General features: G+C 37.6%; 1 protein-coding gene across 1 annotated transcript in view; it reads left to right on the top strand.

Moving 5' to 3' along the window:
* Nucleotides 1–23,552, top strand: part of ksr2 (kinase suppressor of ras 2) — an 82,669-nt gene that overhangs the window by 10,933 nt on the left and 48,184 nt on the right. Inside the window, exons 2-5 of the mRNA XM_035658860.1 lie at nt 3,132–3,272; nt 4,101–4,251; nt 9,572–9,582; nt 17,479–17,972. Of these exons, the coding sequence (XP_035514753.1) occupies nt 3,132–3,272; nt 4,101–4,251; nt 9,572–9,582; nt 17,479–17,972 (797 nt within the window). The remainder of the gene's footprint in view (nt 1–3,131; nt 3,273–4,100; nt 4,252–9,571; nt 9,583–17,478; nt 17,973–23,552) is intronic.

The raw sequence follows: 23,552 nt of genomic DNA, 5'->3' as shown, positions 1-23,552 counted from the left end.
AGAAATTATAATGCAGAAAAGTGGCTGCAGTGGGTGTCGTATTATTATTATTAATAACAGAAAAGTATATTTTACTCTGAAATGTATTGGAATAAAAGTAGAAAGTTGCATATATCATAAAAATGAGTAATACAAATTGTAATAAAAAACATACAGTAGTTGAATAAATGTACTTACTGTAGCTACTTTCCACCAATGGATGTAACGATACACTCAACTCACTATTTGATACATTTCACAATAGTGGGTTCACAAAAGGATTTTCTCCAATTTTTTAAATTTTTTTTTACCAAATGAAATTAAACACAAATTATAACTGAAAAATATTGCATTTTTCCTTTTCTTTGTAAAAATTAAGCTGAAATCTTTGCGCCTTGATACAGCTATTGACAATAGCGATGTAGGATGTTGAACAAGCAAAGTCAAAAGGATATAGCGCCCTCTGCTGTTTATAAAGAGCATCACAATTAATTTTTCTTCTCACTGATTTAAATCTTCACATTTTTGTATCGCGATAGAACTGTCTGGAGATATATCGTTTCATCCCTAATGGATATAAGTAGCTATGATATAATTCATGAGATTTTTGAATGCAGTCAGTTTGATTGAAACATGGGTCCATGATAAAAAAATTAAAATGACCAGCTTTATGCTTTAAGTATAAATGTAACAAATAGCTAATGCTCTGTTTGCATCATGCATTATTTTTATATCTGTTTATTCTGTAGTTTAAATATTTGCTTTGTGTGTGCTTTGGGTTATCCTTAATTCAGCCTTGTTAGCATAAAGTAGGCTATGTGTATGATGTATGTAATAAGTATGAACTCTGCTCTGCATTGTCCCCTCTGCATAAATTTAAAGTCCTTGAGCCCTCGTGCCAAATGTGCCAATATCGGTCCTGCTGAGGAGCAGAAAAGAGTGGAGAGCAGAGAAGAGCTTTGTTCCTGTCTTGATAACTAGCAAGTAAAATTCTTACTAAATAAATCCACAGTGAATAAATATAACAGAGACATTAGGTAAAGGGTTAATTGGAAATAAACATGCAGGGAGATAAATGAAGAGAAATTCAAAAATTTAACCTGGCATCATTAAAATGTATACATGTGAATGTATATGAAAATCATATTTTATTATTTTCATATATAAGAATCACATTTTAATATACACACAAAAAACAAAACACTTACAATGCTGAATAATAAAAAAAATAAACACAATGCTGTATCAGCACTCAATGTGAGTGCTCTATTTAATACATCCATACATCCTTATTGTTACATATTCATATAATAAAAAGCCAGGAAAAGGAACACACTATTAACTGTAAAAATACTTAGCACTAAATACAAATAACATGTTTTCGAATATAATAGAAAAATGTAGGATATGAAAATGACAACCTGTTAAAGATGCATCATAAATAAAACTGTGACATTTGGATTAATAAAAGTAAAAAAATAACTGAATGTTTTAATGATCTTTACAGATGAAACTGACAGCTATATTTACTGTATATATATGCACCTGTTACATTGAATTACTGCTATAGGAATAGATTAATAGGAGCATTTACATGATTAAAAAAAACAACCTTTGGATTTATTCAACAGTTTGTTCAAAAGAAGTCTCCTGCTGTCCTCTTTTTCATTTCATCTTTTTGATTCAGCATGAAATGTTTTTTGTAATGTTATTATCTGTGAAGAACGACACTTTTATGACCCTTTTGCACACATTCAACATGTGAATTAAATAGAAGTAAGATGTTAACTTAAAGGTTGAGTAAGTCAAAGGTGTTAAAAGGGTTATGGTTACACTGATCCTTAGAGGATGTGATAGTCAGGTTAATTGTTAGTGTGCATGGGATTGTTCTCCAGTGCAAATAAAACCCAACGCAAAAGTGTCAATCAGAAAGTGAGAATCATTCCCTTGAAGTTTAGCTTATTGGGGACACAATGCTTCCTTTCTGGCAACTTTGGTAAGGGTGCTGCAAAAAGCATATTAGAGATTTATTATGCTTGCCTAAATAAAAATTGGATCACTGGATCAACACAGATTTAACATCAGGTCTGGTGAAATTCGCATGCAACAACCAGTTTCAAAGACTAGAGTCAAATAAGTTACATTCAAGAACAATATATAGAAGAAAGTTCATGTTTTTTTCACATATGTAAAGCTGACAAAACAATCCAAATTTACAGTTTAAGTGAGGTAATTACAATGTTGTTTGTGGAGATAAAAACAATGATATTTGATCATATATTTCCAAGTCAACGAGATCTCACCTGTGATAGATTTCTGTGTGAACAATTTTATTGCAAAGTCAAAATTGAATTCATATATATTATCTGCATGGTGTTGTTTTAATTTATAAATGAATATAAGCTTTTCAAATGCGACAGAGGAACTTCAATGTTCTTGGATATATACTATATATTTTGCATCAATGTTACATCAGTACACAGCTGAACTTCCACCCATAAGCCTGTATCTGTGACACAAACTGTGTCCTATAAGTAGAACACTTGTTGCTTGCACACATGTACCTGTACTTTGATATCAGTCTATAAGAACTCACCAGTATAACCACTTTCAACCACTAGCCACTGAGCAGCTCCACTGGAGCCAACAGGTGCTGAGTGATCTCAGTGGTACTAAGTGATCTCAGTCGTGCTGGTTTAGGGAACTGAGAGTGTTGCACGTATTTTCTCTGCGCTGGTTATCCAGGCTGCCCAGGGTTTTCAGTCACTTTGCAGTACTCAGTGAACATCTCTGACTGTGAGAACTGCTGCTGTCTGTCAGGACAATAATAGTACTGTACATCTTAAAAGTTGAAGATATCTTTCCTTTAATACCATTGTCACATTTCAAATAACTTTGATCTGTTGGGCTTCTAACAGTTTCTAAACAAAAGGGAGCAAATTGTTGTAAAATTAAGAGAAAATGTCTTAGAAATCTAATCATTGATACCTGTATGCCATTCTTGCCTTGATTTTATAGGTTAGTCGATAACATCATGCGTTATTAACGTTGTGCAGGAAATTTTTATTTTACACGTGTGTAAAGGTGAAAATGGGAGAAGATGTAATGTATCTGCACCCCTCTCTTACTGTATTTGTCTGTCTTGTTCTCAGGGGAAGTTGGTGAAGTACTTCAGCCGCCAGCTGTCCTGTAAGTGCAAAGTGGCCTTAGAAGAGCGCAGTGTTGAGCTGGAGGACTTCCCTCGCCTCGGCCACTGGTTCCGCATCGTCAACTTGAGGAAAGAGGTCACACAGGTAATGCGTCCAGTGACAAAAGATACTCATCTTATCTTCCAGGATTACAAAGCGGGATGTAAAAGGCTCAAGTAAAAAAACAAAATCTGGTATCTGAAAATGTACAGGTGGGTGACAGACGGTGCTGTCTAACAAAATCTCCCTTAGGTGTTCAATTGATTATTTAACATAATTTTTATACTCATCAAACCATCCAGTGACTGCTTGTGTGCATCTGCATTTGTTATGTTTCTCCCATCATTTATTCAGGTTTTTCCTTTGATTTGTCACCTGTCTGTATTTATCTTTGTGCTGGCTGACGAGTGTGTCACGTGTTGATTTGGTTATTAGGTTCAGTTCTTTTTTTTATTTTTATTTGTCTAACAATCATACCATGTTAATGGACCAGAGCTTTTCTTAAAATCACATTTTTCTCTTTATCATTTAGTCTTTTGTCTATCAAGCAGAGGAAACCCCTACAACTGAATGTTAAAGTCATGGCAAAAGTGTTTGAAGCTGCTGTTCCTCTAATGGCCACTAGATGCTGACAGAAAGTTAAAGTTAATATCACATCTTCTAATGCGTGTTTTGGTGGCAATTCAGAGAACTTGTTCCACTCGTTAAAACTTAAAAAGTGACACTAACAAGCCAACCTCTTTCCACTTTTAAGATTTTCCCCACAACTTATTTTCATTAGGGTTAGGGTCCTTATTTACCTTTAACTGTAAACCTATGTCCCATGTATTAATAGGAAATCTTAATGATGTATGTGTATCTGTGTGTATATGTCAATGTATCTTTGTCATGGCATTTGCATATATTTGTGTTTGTTTTGTGTGTGTCTTAAAGGAGATGAGTCCAGGTGAGGTGACCCTGGAGGGCCTGCTGGAGATGAGTGAGGAGCAGGTGTGCGAGCTGCTGCAGAAGTTTGGTGCCAACGAAGAGGAGTGTGCCCGACTCAATGCCTCCCTCTCCTGCCTCAGAAAGGCCCATCAGCTTGGTAAGAGTCAACCCGAAACACACAGAAATGAGCTCACACATACAAACACACACACATTCATTCGCTGTCTTTAAATGTCCTGAAAGGAAAATGTCCTCCTAAGTCATCGTCTTTTACAGCTACTACATGTTAAATTCTGTGATCACACATTTGACAGAAACAAATTAAATCCTCATGTTTTTTGTTAGTAATAATCTCACAATATACAATTTGTTTTTTGTGCTGTACAAAAATGAATGTAAGCAATAATATAATATGTAAAAAGGACAACTTAGATGATTGGTACAAATCAATTAAATTAATTAATTGTTTAATTAATAAATCAATGAGATGATTATATTATATCATAAACATAATATATATTACCCCAATATATATATTGTAATAGAGTATTAATAGTGTTCAGATTAATGTGGTTGTGTCAGTGAACTTTGAAGAATAACATAATTTATACTTCCACATACTGAACTAATACTTACATTATACATAAAGATTCAAGTTCATTATTTCAAGGCCCAAAAAAACATTGTTTATTAGTGATCTGTGACATAATCTTTGAATGCTGAAAGCATTGTGTATGGTTATGTTGTCTTTATTCTATCTGCATTTATGGACCATAAAACAAAACTAGAATTTACAGTAGTAGTCATGTGTTGTGTGTGTATTTTTATGATGTTGGAACAACCAAAAGTCAAAGGATGCAACAAAAATACAACCTCTTTTGTGATTTTAGTCAGAAAACATTATGTTATTTATTTAAAGCAGTTAGAAAGTTTTAGTCCGGAAGATCCTCACATTTTTTTAATTCTCATATACTCATCAGCCTGTGTTAATCTGCTGCCAGCCCGAAAGAGAACTTATTAAATACACAGTGTGCTCGGTACTGTTTAGTTTTTGTTTCAGTTTTCTTCAGCCACAGAACTCAAAAATAAGACACCACCTGTTTAGAACAACAGCTTTCATGAAGTGGATAAATCGCTTTGGTATTATGAATAAATCATCATTACAGCAATCATTGATAGCAATTTAAAAGATTTGTGGGGTTTTACTTTAAACATATTTGTCATGTAGTCATAAGTAACAGTAATCATGTAAAAAAAATCTGCAATGATTAAATGTCCGCAAACTCTGTTTATCAATTTAGCTCACTTCCCTGTCTTTGTAACAACTCAGTAAAATCAGGTTTGGACCTAAAGGCATGACCCAGACGCAGGTAATATTTAAAGTTCAGCTGTACTTGTAAAAGGAGGCAGACTTATTCAGTTAGGCATCAGGCAAAGGGACAGGGGTCCAAACAGGCAGGGATCAGACAGGCAGAGAAACAGGCGGGACAGCCAAGTAGCAGGCACATCTAACGGAGAAAGAATAGGAGCTGCAGAGGCGGTTTAGAAAGGATGCAGCATACTGAAGAGTAATTTCCTATATCTGTGTGACAAATCAGAAAATGTACTTTGTTCGAGACCAGTGTCTTTCTCCTCAGCAACACACTCAGATCTGGCAACGCAGATAACTCTTCTGTTTGCTGGGGCTGAATTGTTGATTTAATTTCACCAAAAATGCTCTCTAACAAAACTTAAATAACTTTCTGAACCGTCTCTGGTGTAAGCCAGTCTGCTTCGATCCGTCCATACAACATTTCCACACTTCCAAACCCGGTGCAGAGATGGGGGAAAACAGGGGGGCAGCAGGGCAGGAGGAAGAGGCAGGATCTGACATGGCAGGAGAGATAATGTATGGCAGAGAGCAGATAGTAAATGTGGCACAAGAATCAGGACATTCTATGTTTATATCAACACTAACTAACTTCATCTGGTCCACCTACACAGGTTTTTTTTAAACTTATGTTGCCTCATTAGACCTCTTCTCAGGACTGTCTGTACAGACTGCTTGATTGACATTTCCTTCTTTCTTTTTTTACCAGTTAGGATTGGACAACTTACACCTTTACATTTTTTGGTGACCTTATACAAATCTTATCATAGTTCCACCTGCATTTAACCTGAACAAGTGAAAACACCTGTGGGTGTGCCGGGCCTTAAAGAACCCTGTATTAATTATATCATCCCTCATTGATGCATGTGTTAAATTAACACAGTGATGAGTTTGACTTATTGTTTTAGTTGAATTACACGTTCATATTTCCACTATTACAGTACTTTATTACGGAGAGTTAAACGGAATTTCGAGTTTATTAGCAGTGCATTGGCAATATGTAGTCTTTAAGCGAATCACCTCCTGGATCCATAGCTCCATACTTTAGCACACAGGAATGAGGGTGGTATGGATCTTTTTCCGAAATGTAAAGCTTTTCCTTTAATTCGGAATTTTTAACTTCTGTCTATGACAAGGACTTCAACTTTCTGGCACGGCTTACAGTATCTGACAAAAACATCACATATTCATAGTGCAAGAAAAGAAAAGGTTTCTGTTACAATGTACAATAAATTCATACTCCAGATCTTAAAGATCTAGAAGTTATTGTTTATTCCTGCTTGTTTATTGTTTATTTCACATGCTTTCTGTAAAAGATAAATTAATTAAATTCCATGTTGTGCCACTTTGTCTGCTCTGATGACTGGTATCTGTGAAGCCTTTGCCTGACCACCTTTTCTTTAAACACAGTGATCTGAAGTGTTAACAGGCTGTGGTTTTAATGTAACGGTAGTCAAAAATTCCACTTACCACATTTAGCAACTAAAAGCAACTATCTAAATATTTTCTTTGTTGATGTACTGTATGATGTTCATGGGCAACATGTTCAGTTATTATATTATTATTATTTTATTGAGCATTTATGTAGCTGGTTTACATACTGGTGAATGTTGTCTACAAAAGGAGCATATTAAAGGGTAAAGTAAATGGTAAATGACTATATTTATTTAACGCTTTTATCCAAAGGGCTTTACAATCAGCCTCTCATTCACCTATTCAAACACACTTACACACCAATGATAGCGAGCTACCATGACAGGCGCTGGCCTGCCCATTGGGAGCAACATGTGGACTGTGGCTGGGGATTGAACCGCCAACCTTGAGATTAATGGATGACTTGCTGTATTTCCTCAGCTGCTAATATATGTGCAGTTATTTTGGTATTTATACAAATAATTTAATTTGTTCTGGTGAATTTGTGGTGTGTGTGTGTGTGTGTGTGTGTGTGTGTGTGTGTGCTATGGACCTAAGAATTAGGCCTTTCTCTCCTATTTTGTTCCTAAAACCACATTTTTTAATTGTAGAGATTGCCTGTCTTACAATATAACTGGTGTAAGATATTTCTACCATTATGTTCAGAATTTATTCAAAGATAGTCCCTCTGTCTTGGTTGTATTTCATTTTTTTCATAAAAGTGACTTCCAGTGGGGACCTGCTAAGGGATCTGTCACTGCATCTCTGTTGTTTCATAGCTACACACCAGGTGGCATTAGAGACCGCACTTTGTTTTCAGACTGGTAAAAGCTTTTATGGTGATGCCAATGAACCAGAAGGGGGCAGTAGATCATCACTAAAACTGGGTTGTTAGGTTTAGTAACAACCTTTTGTAAATCTGTTTGATAACATATCTGTTCACACACACACACACACTCACAATCACACACAATCACACACTGTTCTGTAACAGATGTCCTTTCAGACGGAAAGCTCTGATAAGTATTTAAGCAAATTAACTTGACAAGTAGTTTTTCTTCAGTGTGCCCTCAACAAAACTATGCTTTATTAAAATAGTGTTTTATTAAAGGAAATTTAAGTGGACTGTTCTGTTCAAAGAATTTTTTGTTTTTTTATGCAGTGAATAAGGTTCGAGACATTCAGACAAACAGGTTTTGAACCAGACTCTTTGTGATTCTGCAGGTACTCAGCCTCTCAAAATATTCACACCTCTGTTGGTCCCTGTGCTCGTTTGTCAGACTGCTGGAGTTGTTCGCCCTCTCGTGTGCTCCTCCAACTTCCTATCTTTCTGTCTCATAGGCTTGATTGGGGATGGAGGCGGATGTTGTCCAGAAAGACAGACAGACATAGAGGCAGGCAGGCGTCCCCTGGCAGAGCCCGTCAGGCTGTCCCAGCCGCCCATGCCTTAGTCCAGCTGGGTTCAGACCAGTCAGGCTTCAGGCATCTCTGGAGACCAGCTCTCTTTTGCCATCACTTGTCTTAGACTTTGGCTGTTTTTACACTGCATCCCCAAAAAATTCCCATTTTTATCCCTTTCATTTGTGCGAAATACAACAATTTGGAAAATAAATAAATAACTACATGTAATATCATTCAGAGAGCGAAAACTGGCCTAATATCTCAATTCAGTCATAACGCAAAGGAAAACATTCTGTTAAATATATAAGAAGTAGTAAAGATCTGAAAAAATTTAATTTGCACCATTTATCATTACATTCTGTGTGAGTATATTCTTGACTCTTTTGTTACATGATGCTCCACTGCAGGAGTTATTGACCACTACTACTACTGCATTGGGCCTGCAGCCTCAGCTAGCTTTTCCTGGAGCTTTCAACTACATCTTATCTTCTTCATTAGATGGGGATACCTCAGTTGTCATCACATGACTTAAGCATGAAACATGGTAACCCCTGACTCTGTTCAAAAATGTTCTGATGTGAATGGCTCCTGCCAAGTTGATGCTCTGACTGGTTTCGATTTGGTCTGGAGTTCACAGACTGCTTGTTTTCCGTTTCCTGACGTTCCCTACAGCTGTTGCATGAGATGTCACTCACAATAGAATTTCTGTCTTTAGGGTGTAACAACAAATATCCCAAGGTGTTAAAGTGCTGAGTTCCTGCTTATAGTTTATATTATGCCTCTCTTTTTCTTCGCACATTGCCTCAACCGTACTCCTCTCCCTGCCTCCTCTCTCTCTCTCTCTCTCTCTCTCTCTTCTCTCCTCTCTCTCTCTCTCTCTCTCTGTATCTCTCTCTCTCCCTCTTCCTGGCTCTCCAAAGGCAGGGTCTGGCGACACAGAGCCACTAATGGGCTCTCTAACAGGGGGGACTGGCTAGAGATGTGTGAATGCACCACAGCAACACCACAACCCCCGCACTGAGCGGTGAGAGGCACTTTCAGCCGAGAGAGAAATAAAGGGTGTGCAGCGCCGTTTTTTCATATTCTTACCCAGATGGAGCTCGGAAGGGGGAGATATGTCATAGCTTCTAAACATTGCCACATTTCCACATCTGTGTGTGTGCGTTGGTGGGATTGTGCAAGTACCTGTGTGTCAGCACGTATGCAAGATTAGGAGACATGCATGTGTTTTTGAACGGTTACACGGCCCCATGACAGTGTTTAGCACTTAAAGACTGCTAAGCAAGAAGCGGAGGAGGTTCTTATGTCTTGAGTCTTTTTAAAGAGTTCTCTTAAAAAGGAGGTTGTTGCAAAAGTACAGATATATTCAACCATTATGAATGAGAGCACAGAAAAGGATTTACAGATCTATGCCAGATGCGTTTTTTTTTCAAAGAAAATATGTTATTCCAGTTTATGAGTCATCAGGAATTATGTTAAAATTGGCAGACATGGACATTCATATACTTTACAGTCTTGGCAGTTTATACGTCACAACCAGAGAAATAGAGAACATAATAAGTGAATGTATGTTACTCTGTGGTGTAATGGTGGAGGAAGGAAACTAATGTAAGTTAATAGAATTTTTCACTACAGGCTCTTGGGATTGCAGTCCACGAGTTGCGATGAGGATGAGTCATACAATTCGGAGGCAGCCGGTCGGTCCTTTGTGCCGCAATATACACACATTATCTAGCCCGCCCCTCTAGACAAGTCCACACACACATAGAGACACACACACACTCGTACAAACATTTTCACATGGTGAATTCCTTGAATATGAGTTTTTCTGTTGATCAGGCTAATAGCGTTGATCTTTGTTTAGGACGACAGGTCTCTTCTGTGCCTTTCCTCTGTAATCTTTGAGAGTTTAAAGGAATGTCCCCATGCCCTGCCTTGAGACAGCTTCACATGCACACAAAACACCTAATTGGATTCAAATGCCATCAGCAAGAAAAACAGATGAAGAAAGGCAGAGGAGAGGGAGGCGCAGAATATGCGTGGAAGGATATTGGAGGAGAGGAAATGAAAGTGGAGGAGGCATGTGGGGGAAGAAGGACGTGGAATAACATGAGAGAGAATTAGGGTGAGAAAGAGGCAATGACGACAGGAGGTGAGGAAGAAACGTAGTCATGTCGAGAAGAAAAGAGCAGATGCAACAGGGAAGGAAAACGACCAGAAGATGCATTGACTGAACCCCCAACACCCATCTTCCTGAACACCCCTTGGTGGTCCTTATTGGCTGTTAACTAATTAGCAGAATCTAACTTTGAGTCCTACTGATTACACTGCAAGAACGTCCACAGACCCTCAACTTAAAAGAGTCAGGATTAAAAAGGGACACTGCATCTATTGAACGCAGCCATTGCCCTTTTCGCCAAATCTGTTTACAGTGGCAGTAAGATAGACCAGCCTCTGTCCCAGTGGCATTTCACTGCCATTTAGCCCAAAGAAGCAACACATCTAGAGGTAATTAGTCCAATTATGAGGCTGTTATCTGCCTTTCTCAAAGCCTCACTGCATGTTAAGATTGCCCTATTAATGGTGTTGGGGTGTGCTATTTGCATTAATCACTGCAGAGGAGAAGCAGTCGTAAATGCTCGGCACATTGTTTGGAACGACAGTTGATATGGTGATGCAGGGTTATTCAGGTGAGAGGAGAGAATAGAAGATTGATGATGATGTGGCTCCAATATTACTTCTGAAATTATGCATAAATGTGCATTTGCTAATATAAAGGAAGAAAGACTGGTCTATGAGGATTTGTTAAAGATGTGGTTTGACTTTATGAGAAACGCATTTATTCACTTATTTTAGTTAGATGAAAAGGGTAGGTAAGGGGGTGATACCATTCTTATAACTGTATCCTAAAACATATATTCCCAATCACTTTCTTGCTATGACTGATGGGATTTAAAAAAATTTTCTCAGTGGTTTGAAGTGGGCTGACTTTAGTAAATGCCACCAGCTAACCTCACAGCTCAGTACTTACCGCACAAACTAGAGGTGTTCAGTACTTGCACGAACAAATGTGTATCAATGAATTTTCAAAGTGAACTGACTATATATAAGGAATCCCCTTTGTCAGTTAACATAACAGTGACATTTAACAGTAAAGCTCCCCTCTCTGGTGACTGAGAGCGACGTCAGCTCAAAAGCCTATTAAAAGACAACAAAAGCCACAGAAACAATCGTAATCTGAGTCCTTAACCTTATGTATAATGCCTGTATATGCTTTTTTTGTACTAAACTTAATGCAACGGCTTAAACTGAAATTGACTGTCTGGCTGCATGAATGGTGATGCGTTCATCACTGACGTACATATTGAAGTACAATTGAACAGTGATGCAACTGCTTCGTTTTGGAAAAAAGTTAATGAACTACCTGGTCTGTGACTATGAAGCTTTGAACTGAACTGAACGAATCAGAAACATGATTTATGATTTCCACCTCTAGCACAAACATGAGCGTGGTTTTAATCTTCTAATCTAGTTTTCTGTACGAGTGAAGACACAAATACAATTCTCACTGGACAGTAGCTCTCTGAAGTTATTTTTCATGTCTCTTTGTTGAGAGTTTCACATCCAGCTTGACCTTCAGGTTCACCGATCCTTCTTTTCATGTCACATTTTCATATTAGAGGCAGTAATCCAGCTAATTAGAGCAGACGTCCAGCAGACATGTCTAGTCGAGAGGTAATATTTCACGATGCACAGTTATACCATGATTTGCTGGAGAATGTGACATTGATTGCTTGCTCTTAGCACCATCATCATTTTTTGTACTGTTGAAAATGAAAAGAGCTTGCAAATGTATTATGATCATTTTGTTGGATGATACACTTTAAATATTACTTAATGCATCGCAAAGAAAAGCAGCAATAAAGTAAAAGGCAAGCATTATTGTGATTTGAATTTCAGGAGTAGAGCAGGAATGCTTTCACAGAAATTGCGTGAGCATAGTCAAGCCTTGATATCAGCAAGTTGCTGCCCTGTTGAGTTTAGACCTTAGAAGTTGTGATAAATTACAAGACACATTTTTTTTTCTCCTATCAAATCTCTCCATGAAAAGCAACTTCTAAAACTTACTCGCTAACAAGCACAAGCCACACAAATTAACTTAAAATCACAGTTCTCAAAGGGGTTATGCTCAGTCTGTGTTCTTCATCTAATTTAGCGGCAAGCTTTTTTGTGTGTGCCTGAGGCTTTTGCTTAGGTGAGATCATGTGAAACAAGAAATTCATAAGTCAAGTCCTGTTACTATTTTGCTGAAGCAGTTGCTAAGATACTAGTGTGCTTGATGAATTGATTCATTACTCGAAGCAACAGTTTCATGAGTGTGATTCAAGTTCATTGCTTCTCTTGCAGAGAAATTTCACTTGGGTATCAGCTTGATGAGCGCTGTCAAAAGCATTTCCAAAGTAAGGCAGCCTCATGCAAGAATATAGCTAACAAAGGAAAGCTCATGATTTAAATAAGAGGTGATTGGTCGACATTTCCAAGAACTATCTTGTTCGATTTTAGAAGGTACAAACTTTGAAATGGATAGTACAAATTGGCTCATGTGTCAGGTATCAAATGACTGCCCAAAAGCAATCAGCTTTCTGTTGCCTCCCATCTGTAATCTCAGCCTTAGTGGTGTGAACTCTTCAGTGGCCGTTGATTAGTTTCAGTCATTCATGTGGGGTCAAGCTGAACTTTTACATTTCTGAGTGGCCTGTTTTATTCCTGTTAATAAAGGAGGCTTGATTAAACACCCCCCCCCCCCCTCATCTTTCCCTGTATTTGTGGATAAGCACTCTTTTGGGCCCACTCATCCTTTCTGCATCTTGATGTCTTTCTGAAGGAGGTTTTTAGGGTTGAGATGTGGGCCTCTTAATGTGGATTCAGACACAAGAGTGAGTGTGGTCCTCAGGCAGTGACATTGAGGGCAGAGCAGCAGGGACTCAAGAGACCCTATTGACTAATATCCATAGGTGCGAATCACAGCTGTCAGGGTGTACTTTTGCAAGATGGATTAATCCTTATAGCTAATGCTATTAATACGACTGCATGTCTGCAAAAGTAAGCTCTCAAGTTTTCCATTTCATATTTTGTACTTTTCACAGAAACATATTCTGTGCAGGAGATGGATAACTATGTGCTGAAAAGCAGCAGGTTTCCATGACAACCAATAACAACAAAGGGTTCACTGATTAAAAAAACTTCCACCAGAGAGCAGGAACAGAAGCAGTGACATAATTTGGTTTATTCTGATGTTATGTTTCTACTATTGCAGCAAGTGCTTGCTTATGGTGGGAACTGTTGGGTCTCTGTAAATAATTTCTCAAGGAGTACGGTCTAGACCTGCTCTATTTAAGTGTGTAAGTGTGTTAAGAGTGTACTGAGATAACTTTTGTTATGAATTGGTGCTATACAAATGAAATTGAATTCAGTTGAATTATTAAATTTTTTAATTTCTGATTCTGTAAGTATTTTTACCACTCTAAATTCCCATTTGAAAGTTTATATTTTTATGTGGGATCGTCCTGGATAGTTTAAATTAGTATTTTAGCTTTGGAACGTTTATAACATTCCTACACTCATGACCTGGAAAAAACTAATCAAAATCGATGCAGCAGAACAAGAGAGACTGTTATTCCTTGCATTATCCTTCCTTGTCAAAACCTGATGCTAACATTACCCATAATGGGACTCGACTGCCAATAGTTTAGTCGGAGATTGAGGCAATTTATCAGATATCCCACATATCAGTGCAATGGAGGGAGCAATAATGTCCATAATCCAAGATGACAAACATGGAAACAGCTTAATGTCTGCCTCACTGTTAGACACTTTTTTTTTTACTGCTTTCCTGCTCCACAAAATCTTTCCATAAGGTGGAGTAATATGAGGAAGCAGAAAGAAAGAGGTGGAAGGTTTTGCATTATGTATGTTCAAACTGCCTACCACAACTTAATGATGAAAGTTAGTGAGCTGAAGTAAAATTGACAGGTATTAATTAGTACAGCAGCCAAATAATTTTTCTTTGTTACTTGAATGATTTATTTTCTTATATTAATTTATCATTGTGCATGTTTTGAATACCATTAATCACTTTAAATTATTTGTTTTTCTGCTACAATCACAAAATGTAATGTTATTTCTGAACTAATTTTGTTTTCCAAACTGCCCTGCAAAGCTTTCGAGAAATTGGAAGATATCCCACGATATACATCACAAGTGATAGCCTAAATGTAAATGTTATTACCTTTATTATTTGACCACCTTAAAATGCAGTTTAAAAAAAAGAAAAGCAGAAATCTTCCAATGCCCTTGGCTAAATGAACACCAGATAATATAATTGGAAGTGCTGCTCTCCTCTCCTGTCACCTGAAATGAAACACCCAATCAATCTCCAATTGATTATGACGTAGGTGTTTTACTTTCCCAACTTAACATGTTCCTGTAACCAAAACGTGTCACACAGGAGAAACAAAGCTAACCCATGTCACTTTGGTGAGTCAAAACTTGTGTAAGAGTGTTACATAAGCTCCCAGTCACAGTACATCTTTAAAACATCTTTCATGAAACATTAATGTTAATAGATAAAGTTTTAAATTAAATTTGAGGGCTTATATTAGCGTGACTGGTAGATAACATAAAAATGATCATAAACCAGCTCAAGTTTAATGAGTTTTAATTAGGAACTTGAGGTCTAAAACAAACCCATTGAGATGGGGACAAAAAATGGCAGTGGGTCCAATGGTCCTTATTGAGGTGGAGCCTCAAGAACATAGAAACATAGAAAGAACATAACTTCTTTCATTCACCTCAACATGATTGAGACTTGTAGAATTTACATTCCACAACATTCTCACACCCAACTCATCAAATAATTAAACTGCAAAATATGACCCTGTAGAGGTAGGCAGGGCTCTGTGGTCAAAATTAGCAACAATAAATATGTAACATCCGGTTACACTTCAGAAATAAAGCTTGGGGGGTGAAATAGTTGCAAATTGGTGGGTTTAGGCACAAAAACTACTTGTTTAGGATTAGGGGGGTTAGTCTATCTGACTTAACTTAAGTACATTAATAATACATAACTTATGTTCTCAGCTTGATGATTGGAACTTTTGTGTATATACCGTAGCCTTAGCCCTTTTACTTTATTCAAAACAAACAAACTGGTAGCTGCTCATCCTTTGTAGCCTGCTTATTATTCAACCAGGAGAGTTTTAATGCTTAAGTACTCCAACTGGAATGAACTGGACTTCCAGTTCAGCAACCAAGGAACCAACCCAAAGTCCTCCCACTTAAACCAAATCAAAATGTGTTATCAGTGCACCATGTGGCTCATTTAAACATTAGTTTAAACCATTACTTTTAAGGCTTTCTGAGATTTACTCAAAACAGACACACAGAACTATATTAATGTGTTGCTGTATTAAAAATATTACAACTTCCCAGCCACAGGACATTGACAGCACCATTGTTTCTGTTTAAATAAAATGTTTGCTATGTTTCAGTAGCTCTAAGCATAACCTGGTCTGAGTCTCAACACTATATGTCTTTTTTTGGGTCTTTGGGCCCTAAAATATAGTTAAAAAAAAAAATGAGAGCCTCGGAAATTCTGTATATTATGTCCCTTGTGTCTTTGCAGCTGTCTCTTGCCACAACTCATCGTTTCTTGCGGCCTGTTCTTCATAACATTACAGAATAGGAAAAGCTGCAGGCTTTTTTCCATCAAGTTTTGCAATTCCACCGGGACCTTTTATGGGAGATATTTTTCGTGGTTCATTTGATGTTGTTGGTGTTGATATTGTGTTTGATGTTTGTGTGATGCTTATAGTTCCTTAGAGACAATGTCACAGGGAAGTAAAATAATGACACAAAACAAAACAAGAAAAAGTTTAGCACTGTTGATATAAATTTGCATTAAATGTGGCTTTAGTGGTCAATAGCAGATTTTGAAGACTGTGAGGTCACTTTTGCTCCGACTTAGTCATGCATGAGATACTGCATCTGCTGAAATGTACCCAGGATCAATTCTCCCAACACAATCTTTTGTTTTGCTGTACAACCTTTTGGCTATGCATAACTGCAGATGGAAAGACAAGTAGAGTATTGCAGACTATTTCAGCGGTGACTCTGCTAGATCAATAAACACATTCTTTTTTTTGTTTCTTTCTGAAGAACAACTTGAGGAGGATAAATTGCACAGTAACGGAGGTAAAGTATTGTCATCTGAGCTCAAAAACACTCATTTTGGCTGCTCACCTTCAACTATTTTGCCTCTGTGCCTTTCTTTGTTTCTCATTCAACAGAAAGTTTAGTTTCGGTAGAAGTCAGCTTGTGTTATGACTCATGCAGCTTTGCCCGGTTCTGTTTTGGCGCACTCTACCATTTTCTCACTCTCTTGATCCATCCATTCATGCTTAATCTGCTCCACATCAGCATATTTGAACACCACTGCACTACTAATTCGTTCACATCAGATAACAGCAGAGTTAATTCTTCATTACCCAAATTGAACACATTTGCTGGGCGTAAATGTCCGCCCTCTGCCAGGATTACTCTTACTTCTGTAATGAAGAAGTAGAGCTAATGGATGTTTTAGTATTAAGTGCATGACACAAACCAATTTAGTTTACCTTGATACACCTTGTTACCCAAAAACATTCACCCAAATTATGAAAAAAACAAACATATTTTTTCTCTCACCCCAAGCTTGCATCTAGACATGCAGATAGTTTTTGTTTCATTTGTTCATGTTTTGATATATCTGTGCCTGAGATTTATACAATGGAGGTGCTCTCAGTGCAGAAAAATGATGTTAACAGCGACACCTTTTTACATAAGAACTGTTTCAACAGTTTTCATACGGACTAAGTCTATGAATTATTCACATTAACTGAGACATTGTTTCTATAGATACTGCTGTTTAATTTCCCTCCATTGTGTAGGTTTCAAGGCAGAAAGCTTACAAACAGATATCTAAAACCTGGACAAATGACACGAAAACTATATGCACGGCTAGACACCACCAGGGATAAGCAAGAAAATTATGTCCTTTTGTAATTAGTGTGAACCCTCTAACATGCATTTTATGCAGTGTGTCACAAACAGGTGTTTTTTGGCATTTATCTCTATCTCTGTCTTCCTCTAACAGGGAGCCAGGCAAAGCAGGACTGGTCCATCCAGTGGCCCACCTCTGAATCAGGCAAAGAAAACACTCCGGTATGCCAGCCAGAGGCCAGTCAGTGGATCCGGTTCCAGCTCTCCCAAAGCCCCAAAGTCCAGTCCAAGTACAACCAGCACATGTGCCACAGCCCCCAGGCCCTGGCCCCCCCTTTATATGCCGATCGACTGACCGTTGACACCCCAGCCTCAGGGCTTTTCCCTCCCTTGGACTCTGGTCATCGCTCCTTGCCCCCGTCACCCCGCCAGAGGCATTTTGGCCACACACCTCCTCGGACTCCCTTGGTGGTCAACACCATGACCCCTCCTGGCACTCCTCCAATGCGGCGAAGGAACAAAGTGAAGGCCCCAGGAACACCACCTCCGCCGAGCCGCAAACTCATCCATCTGTTGCCGGGCTTCACCGCACTGCACCGCAGCAAATCCCACGAGTTCCAGCTGGGAAACCGCTTGGATGACACACAGACACCAAAGTAAGTGTTATATTCTTCAACATTTTTCGTGGCAAACAGTTGTGACATGTTTTGAGCTTTTTGTTTACTTCAAAGCCATGATGGCCCATAGTTATATTTTATGATTATATTTTTACATTTACGTTTTATATCAGCCTTTGAGTATTGAGTCCGTAGATAATACAATCTGCTGGAAAGTCTTTAGAAAGCCCCATTTTGCCAAGTTACATTAGAAGCAACAAATAAAATTACACCAATTGTTGTAATTTAGGACTGAGGCTGTATGGTTCTTATTGCACACATTTGTTTTACTGTTAAAATTATCTTGTTTATAAAGTTTAGAGACAATATTCCAAGTTGTTACTGGTCAGTCAATTTCAGCAGATAGCCTGCCTGAAGCTTACATTCACTCCCTCTCCTTCGTCTGTACAAGGTCTCACAACATAATTCCATCTGATCCAACTAGCACAGAGAGGAAGTTAGGGCCCCACCTTTCTTTTCAGCAGTTTTACTAGAACATTATCTTCCACTAGAGTCCAATCAGATTAATTCCTAGGAGGACATCATTGCCCATAAAGAACCAACAGCCTGCCGGTAGAGATAAGGGGCCTCGAGGCTGAGTTCCTGACCAGCCATGCTTGTGTCTGGTACTATGCTGATCAGATTTGGCCACGAACAGGGTCCACCACTGCTAGGTAATCAGGAACCAGAGTCTGCCTCAGGAAAGCTGCACTCATTTTGATAATGCCATTAGATGACAGTGTCCTATCATTGCTACACTTGGTAAGTTAATATTTGGGAGTTGTCCTTCCTTGCTTTTACGATGGCCATCTGGGTTATATTTGGTGTGTGCTTGGTTTGCGGATAGGGCTACATCCACACATGTCCGCATACGTGGGTGTTTGTATCTGTATCTGCACAGTGAGGAGTGGATCATAGCTGCAGTGAATAGGCTCAAACGGCATTAGAGAATTGATTACCGGTCCCTGAGCGCTGATAGACTGCAGGCTGTGAGCTGAGCCCCTCTAATCAATGGCCTGTGTGTGCCTGGAAATGTTGCAACTCATCGAGACAGGGCAGATCTGCTGGCTTCTCTGATGGCCAAGTACCTCTCATAATACATCATAATTGGTTGGAGGATAGTGCTGGCAAGCATCAAGTTGGTGGTTCAGTTCTGGCATGAGGCACTTGTACTTGTTTGCTTCGTATCTGTGTGTGCAAGGGAATTGGCTTCATTGCAAAGTTGGCGTCTGTTTTTTGATGCAAGAGTAAATACCTAAAGTTAAAAGCCTGAAAGTTTATACCATACAGTATTTTCTTACATTTTCTTACTATTCCTATTGTTTTTCACTTAATGGCTGAAGGATGAAAAACAACCTGCAAACATTTCACCGGTGCAAACCAACCCTGAAAGACTATCACACAAAAGGCTATTTCATACTTTAATGGCTGCTATTCTGTGATACCCTGTTCCTTCCATACTACCAATATTTCTCCCCATTAGCAACCTCAGGATTTTAATAAGCTCACAGTGGTCCTTAGGTCCTCATTTTCTCTTGCTTAATTGCCTGCCACTATGGCCAGGACACAATAACCAGGGATTACCCTCTGACCCCAAGAGACATTTTTATCCCTTTATCTTAATGAGATATGTCCTAATATCTCATTATCACTGCATAATACTGCACTAAGACTATGTAGCTGAATGTGCAAGAATGCTCAGCACAGCATGTTGAAGAAAAACTGAGATTTGATTTTGACACTGATAGATAAGTGACGTCTCATTTTATGAAATGTAATAATTGGCCATTGTCCTTTTGCCTTGAAAAAAATCAAGTATTTCTATTAACTTTTAGATGAAAGATTACTTAATTGCTATATCACAAATTTTTTTTGCTCATATATGACTTAGATCAGATTTTTCATCACAGTGTGAATAGCCCAAATCATTGGAATCTGAGCTTTTCATTTCTGATTTGGGCCACTTTCATATGTGGTCAAAATCAGATTCAGGTCTTATTTACAATGTGACCTCGGTGTAAACAGTCAAATCAAACTAGTGACTTTTATGTCACTATAGATTGACATTTGTCTTGCGGGTCACTTCAGGACCTGTTCAGACTGGAATCTGATATGGGCCACATTTAAAAGCCTAAGTTAATTGTATTCTGCTTTGCATATTTTTACATTTTCTCTTCTTGGTCACTACAGTGTGAAAACTGGAGAAATGACACTTGTCATTAATAATCAAAGCAAGTTGGACTTTCGTATATGGTTAAACGTACTACAGGGAGTTTTTAACTGGTTATGAAACCATCTCAATTTAATACTAATGCCTCTACAGGACCTACATAAACAAACAAGACTATCAGCAAGAAGATTGGCTATTTCTATATAGTTATTGTTAATGCCTGCCATCTGGTTGGATGCAGTTATATTCCCCTCGAAGTCAGAGAAACAAGGCACTGGAAACACTACTGCTTTTGTCCACAGGGGCCACCAGAATCAACACAAAATGAAAGTCCCTCGTAGCTGCTTTAATATTCTTGTGTTTGGCTTAATACATCCTTAAAAATGTATTTATTATGGTTTTCTACATTGTCTCTAAAGATCGCATTAAGTGCTTTCTGGGGGTCTTTAATGGCATTTCTAATGCGCTTTATGCCTCTAATTCAATGTTTTTTCATCTTCAGCTGCACAAAATAGTTTAACTTTTTACTGACACTGTACATGGGTGTTTCTGCAATCATGGTCTGAAAATTGTTTCCTGTCACTTTTATTGTAAAATCTCAGCACTTACTCTGGTCTGCCAGACCCTCATTTTTTGCTTTATAGCTTTGTGCTTCTTGGTTTAATGTGTTTGTCTGTGTGATAATGTGTTTTCCTTTCAGCTTGCAGTACCATCTGTAGAAATAATGAGTGAATTGCCTCCTTACCAATGTGTTTAGTAATATCTATGAATCCACCATAATATCACCCTGAGATGAAACAGCTTCTGATTTTGATAGTTGCAATGCATAAGAAAGCCAACCTTCACCTGTGTGGGGAAATTGGAGCCTTCTTTCTCACCATCTGTCAAGTGCAAGTTCAAATATATTTATTTGTGTTTTAGATCCTGTTTGGTCCTCCATCTACTGAAAAAGGTTATTTGGATTTGGCTTGATACAGTAGTGTTTCAACCCTCTTCACTTTTAGCTGTTTTCGACTGGGCAGATATGGTCATTTTTCGGTGACCCATGTTTTATAAGTGACTGAGCAGAAAGCTGTACAGAGCTGCAGACTGGTTTGTTGATTTGCAGTACTAAATCCATGCACACATTACAGAAAATAATTTGATTAAAAACTATTATTAAAGGGAGCGTTACAATTTACCCTAGAAAAAATACTTAGGAAGAGGAATACATTTTTTATTATATATATATATATACACAAATATATATGTGTGTGATATATATATGTACATGTTGCAATCAAGACTGTCCTCTCTAAAGCCAAGGAGGAGGGTCTGAACATGGTGGTTAAGATTGCAGTCTTTATTACAAGGGGACGGTATGTTGAATAAAATAATAGTATTATACTATTTTACATACTGTGCATTAATTAATTGTTAATTGCATGTGGACATTTTATAAATGTCCTGGTTGTTTAATGGTTTTTTAATGGAAAGTGAAGACACCACTAATATTAATAATGTTTCTAATATATTCTCAGTGAGGTCTGTTCTTTCATAGGATACACTTTCATACAAAATTTTAGCAGCTCTTTGGACATAGAACAGATTCTTCTTGTTCCTATGGTAATGACTCAAGCTCTTGGTTGATAGATGCAATGTAAAAATAGAACTTGGCATGTCTTAACCAGTAGCATAATTTTGCCAATTAGTAGCATGTGAAGTAATTTGCAAGTGACACAGTTTTGTTTCTTTTACAGCTGAAGCCATCAAAAAAACCTTGCTTCAAACCTACATTAGAATCTAGAATTTGTATTATTATATTATAATACAAATCCTCTCAATTAGCAGTTTGTCAGAATATTACTTGTTCTGGCTCAAAAATTTTGTTCAAAAGCCTTGATGTAAGTATGTAGTTCAGGAAAACGTAGTTTTTACAGCCACCCCTCTTGTTTATATCTGTACCTTCTATATTAATTTGTGATGACTGCAAAGTAGCAAAACACATTCCCCATCCTATAATTAATAAGTTGTTTCCCAGCATAAAAAAATTATGCTGAGTCTGGGGATGTTGCCAAGTTTAGGAGAATTTAGGGAAGTAATTAGTTTGAAATTAGTCTGAGTCATTCAGTGTAGACTCATAGTAAATATGCATATAGTAGGAGACTAATAGTTCACATTTAAATACTGATTTACTTTTAGAAAGTGTTGTCTTGAACATTGCAGACCAGTAATCTATTAGTGAAAGAAACCTGAATCAAAACCATGGATTGGAGGTTTGATTCCCAGTTAGTAGTCATGTCAGGGGAGAGCTTCACCAAGCATGTGTGAATCGCTTTATATAAATTTAACTGAATTTGGTTTCTATTTCTTGAATATGAGTTTAGCTCATATTTCAGACAGAGAAATGTGACATTAGTTGTTTCTCATGCTTGAAAAGCCCAAAATAATGAAATGAACATAAGATAACATATTACTTATTTTCATGAACAAGAGTGAAGTTAATTTACCACAACTCATAAACAACCATTACACTACAAAATTAAATTTTATCCAAAGAATACAAAAAGATGTGCTTTTGGACTTATGACTTAAAACAGGAGACATGATCAAACTAACTAACCTAACCAGAAATGATGATGTAATTGGGTGATAAACCTGAATAAGAACTTACAATCTTCTATTAATCAAAGTACAAAAAACATGTATTTTCTTTGAACACATCTTTCCTGGCAACCCATTTTGCCACAGACAGGGTTAAAGTATTGTATGGGATCAATACAGTGCAAGAATTACAGTTTGTTCTGGTGTGATGACTGAAGCATCCGCTGGTGTGCCATGAAAATGTCAACAAATTATTGTTGCATTGCACAATGAGTAGGACTTGTCGATTGCTGTTTGTAAACACTCAATTCAAAGTTGACCCCTCCTCCCAGGGTCAAGGAGCGTGAGAGAGGGGAGCAGTGGTAGAGCGAGCAAGAGAGTGAATAAAGAGAGGGATCGGCATTAGCAAGAACAAAGCAGTGAGTCAAAGAAATAAAACATTAGTGAAAAGACAACTTTGCTCTATATATGTGTGTGTGTATGTGTATAATGCCTATATCATCTTAACGTGTTGAAATGACTATCAACAGTCACAGAGCCTTCAGTCTCTGATAAACAACCTCATCCTGCATTAGAACAGTTAAAACAACCAAAGAGATAGGACAATGACCAAGCCTATTAAGTATGCATGATTGTTAAAAACAAAGAAAATACATGATGCAGACAAATAATTGTATAAAAAGTTCTTAAAAATGTCAGGAAAACTCATCTCAATCAATCAATATTTACAGGAAATTCATCCAAATCACTCGTTTGACACAAACTTTTTGCAGTCATTGTGTTTACTATTTGGGTTCATTGTACAGTTTATCAGTTGTTCTCTAATG

This window comes from Morone saxatilis, unplaced genomic scaffold, assembly GCF_004916995.1.
Source record: "Morone saxatilis isolate NCDOM2014 unplaced genomic scaffold, NCSU_SB_2.0 Contig16, whole genome shotgun sequence".
NCBI lineage: Eukaryota > Metazoa > Chordata > Actinopteri > Moronidae > Morone > Morone saxatilis.
Note: the sequence above shows the minus strand (reverse complement) of the source record. Positions and strands in the feature narration are given on the sequence as shown.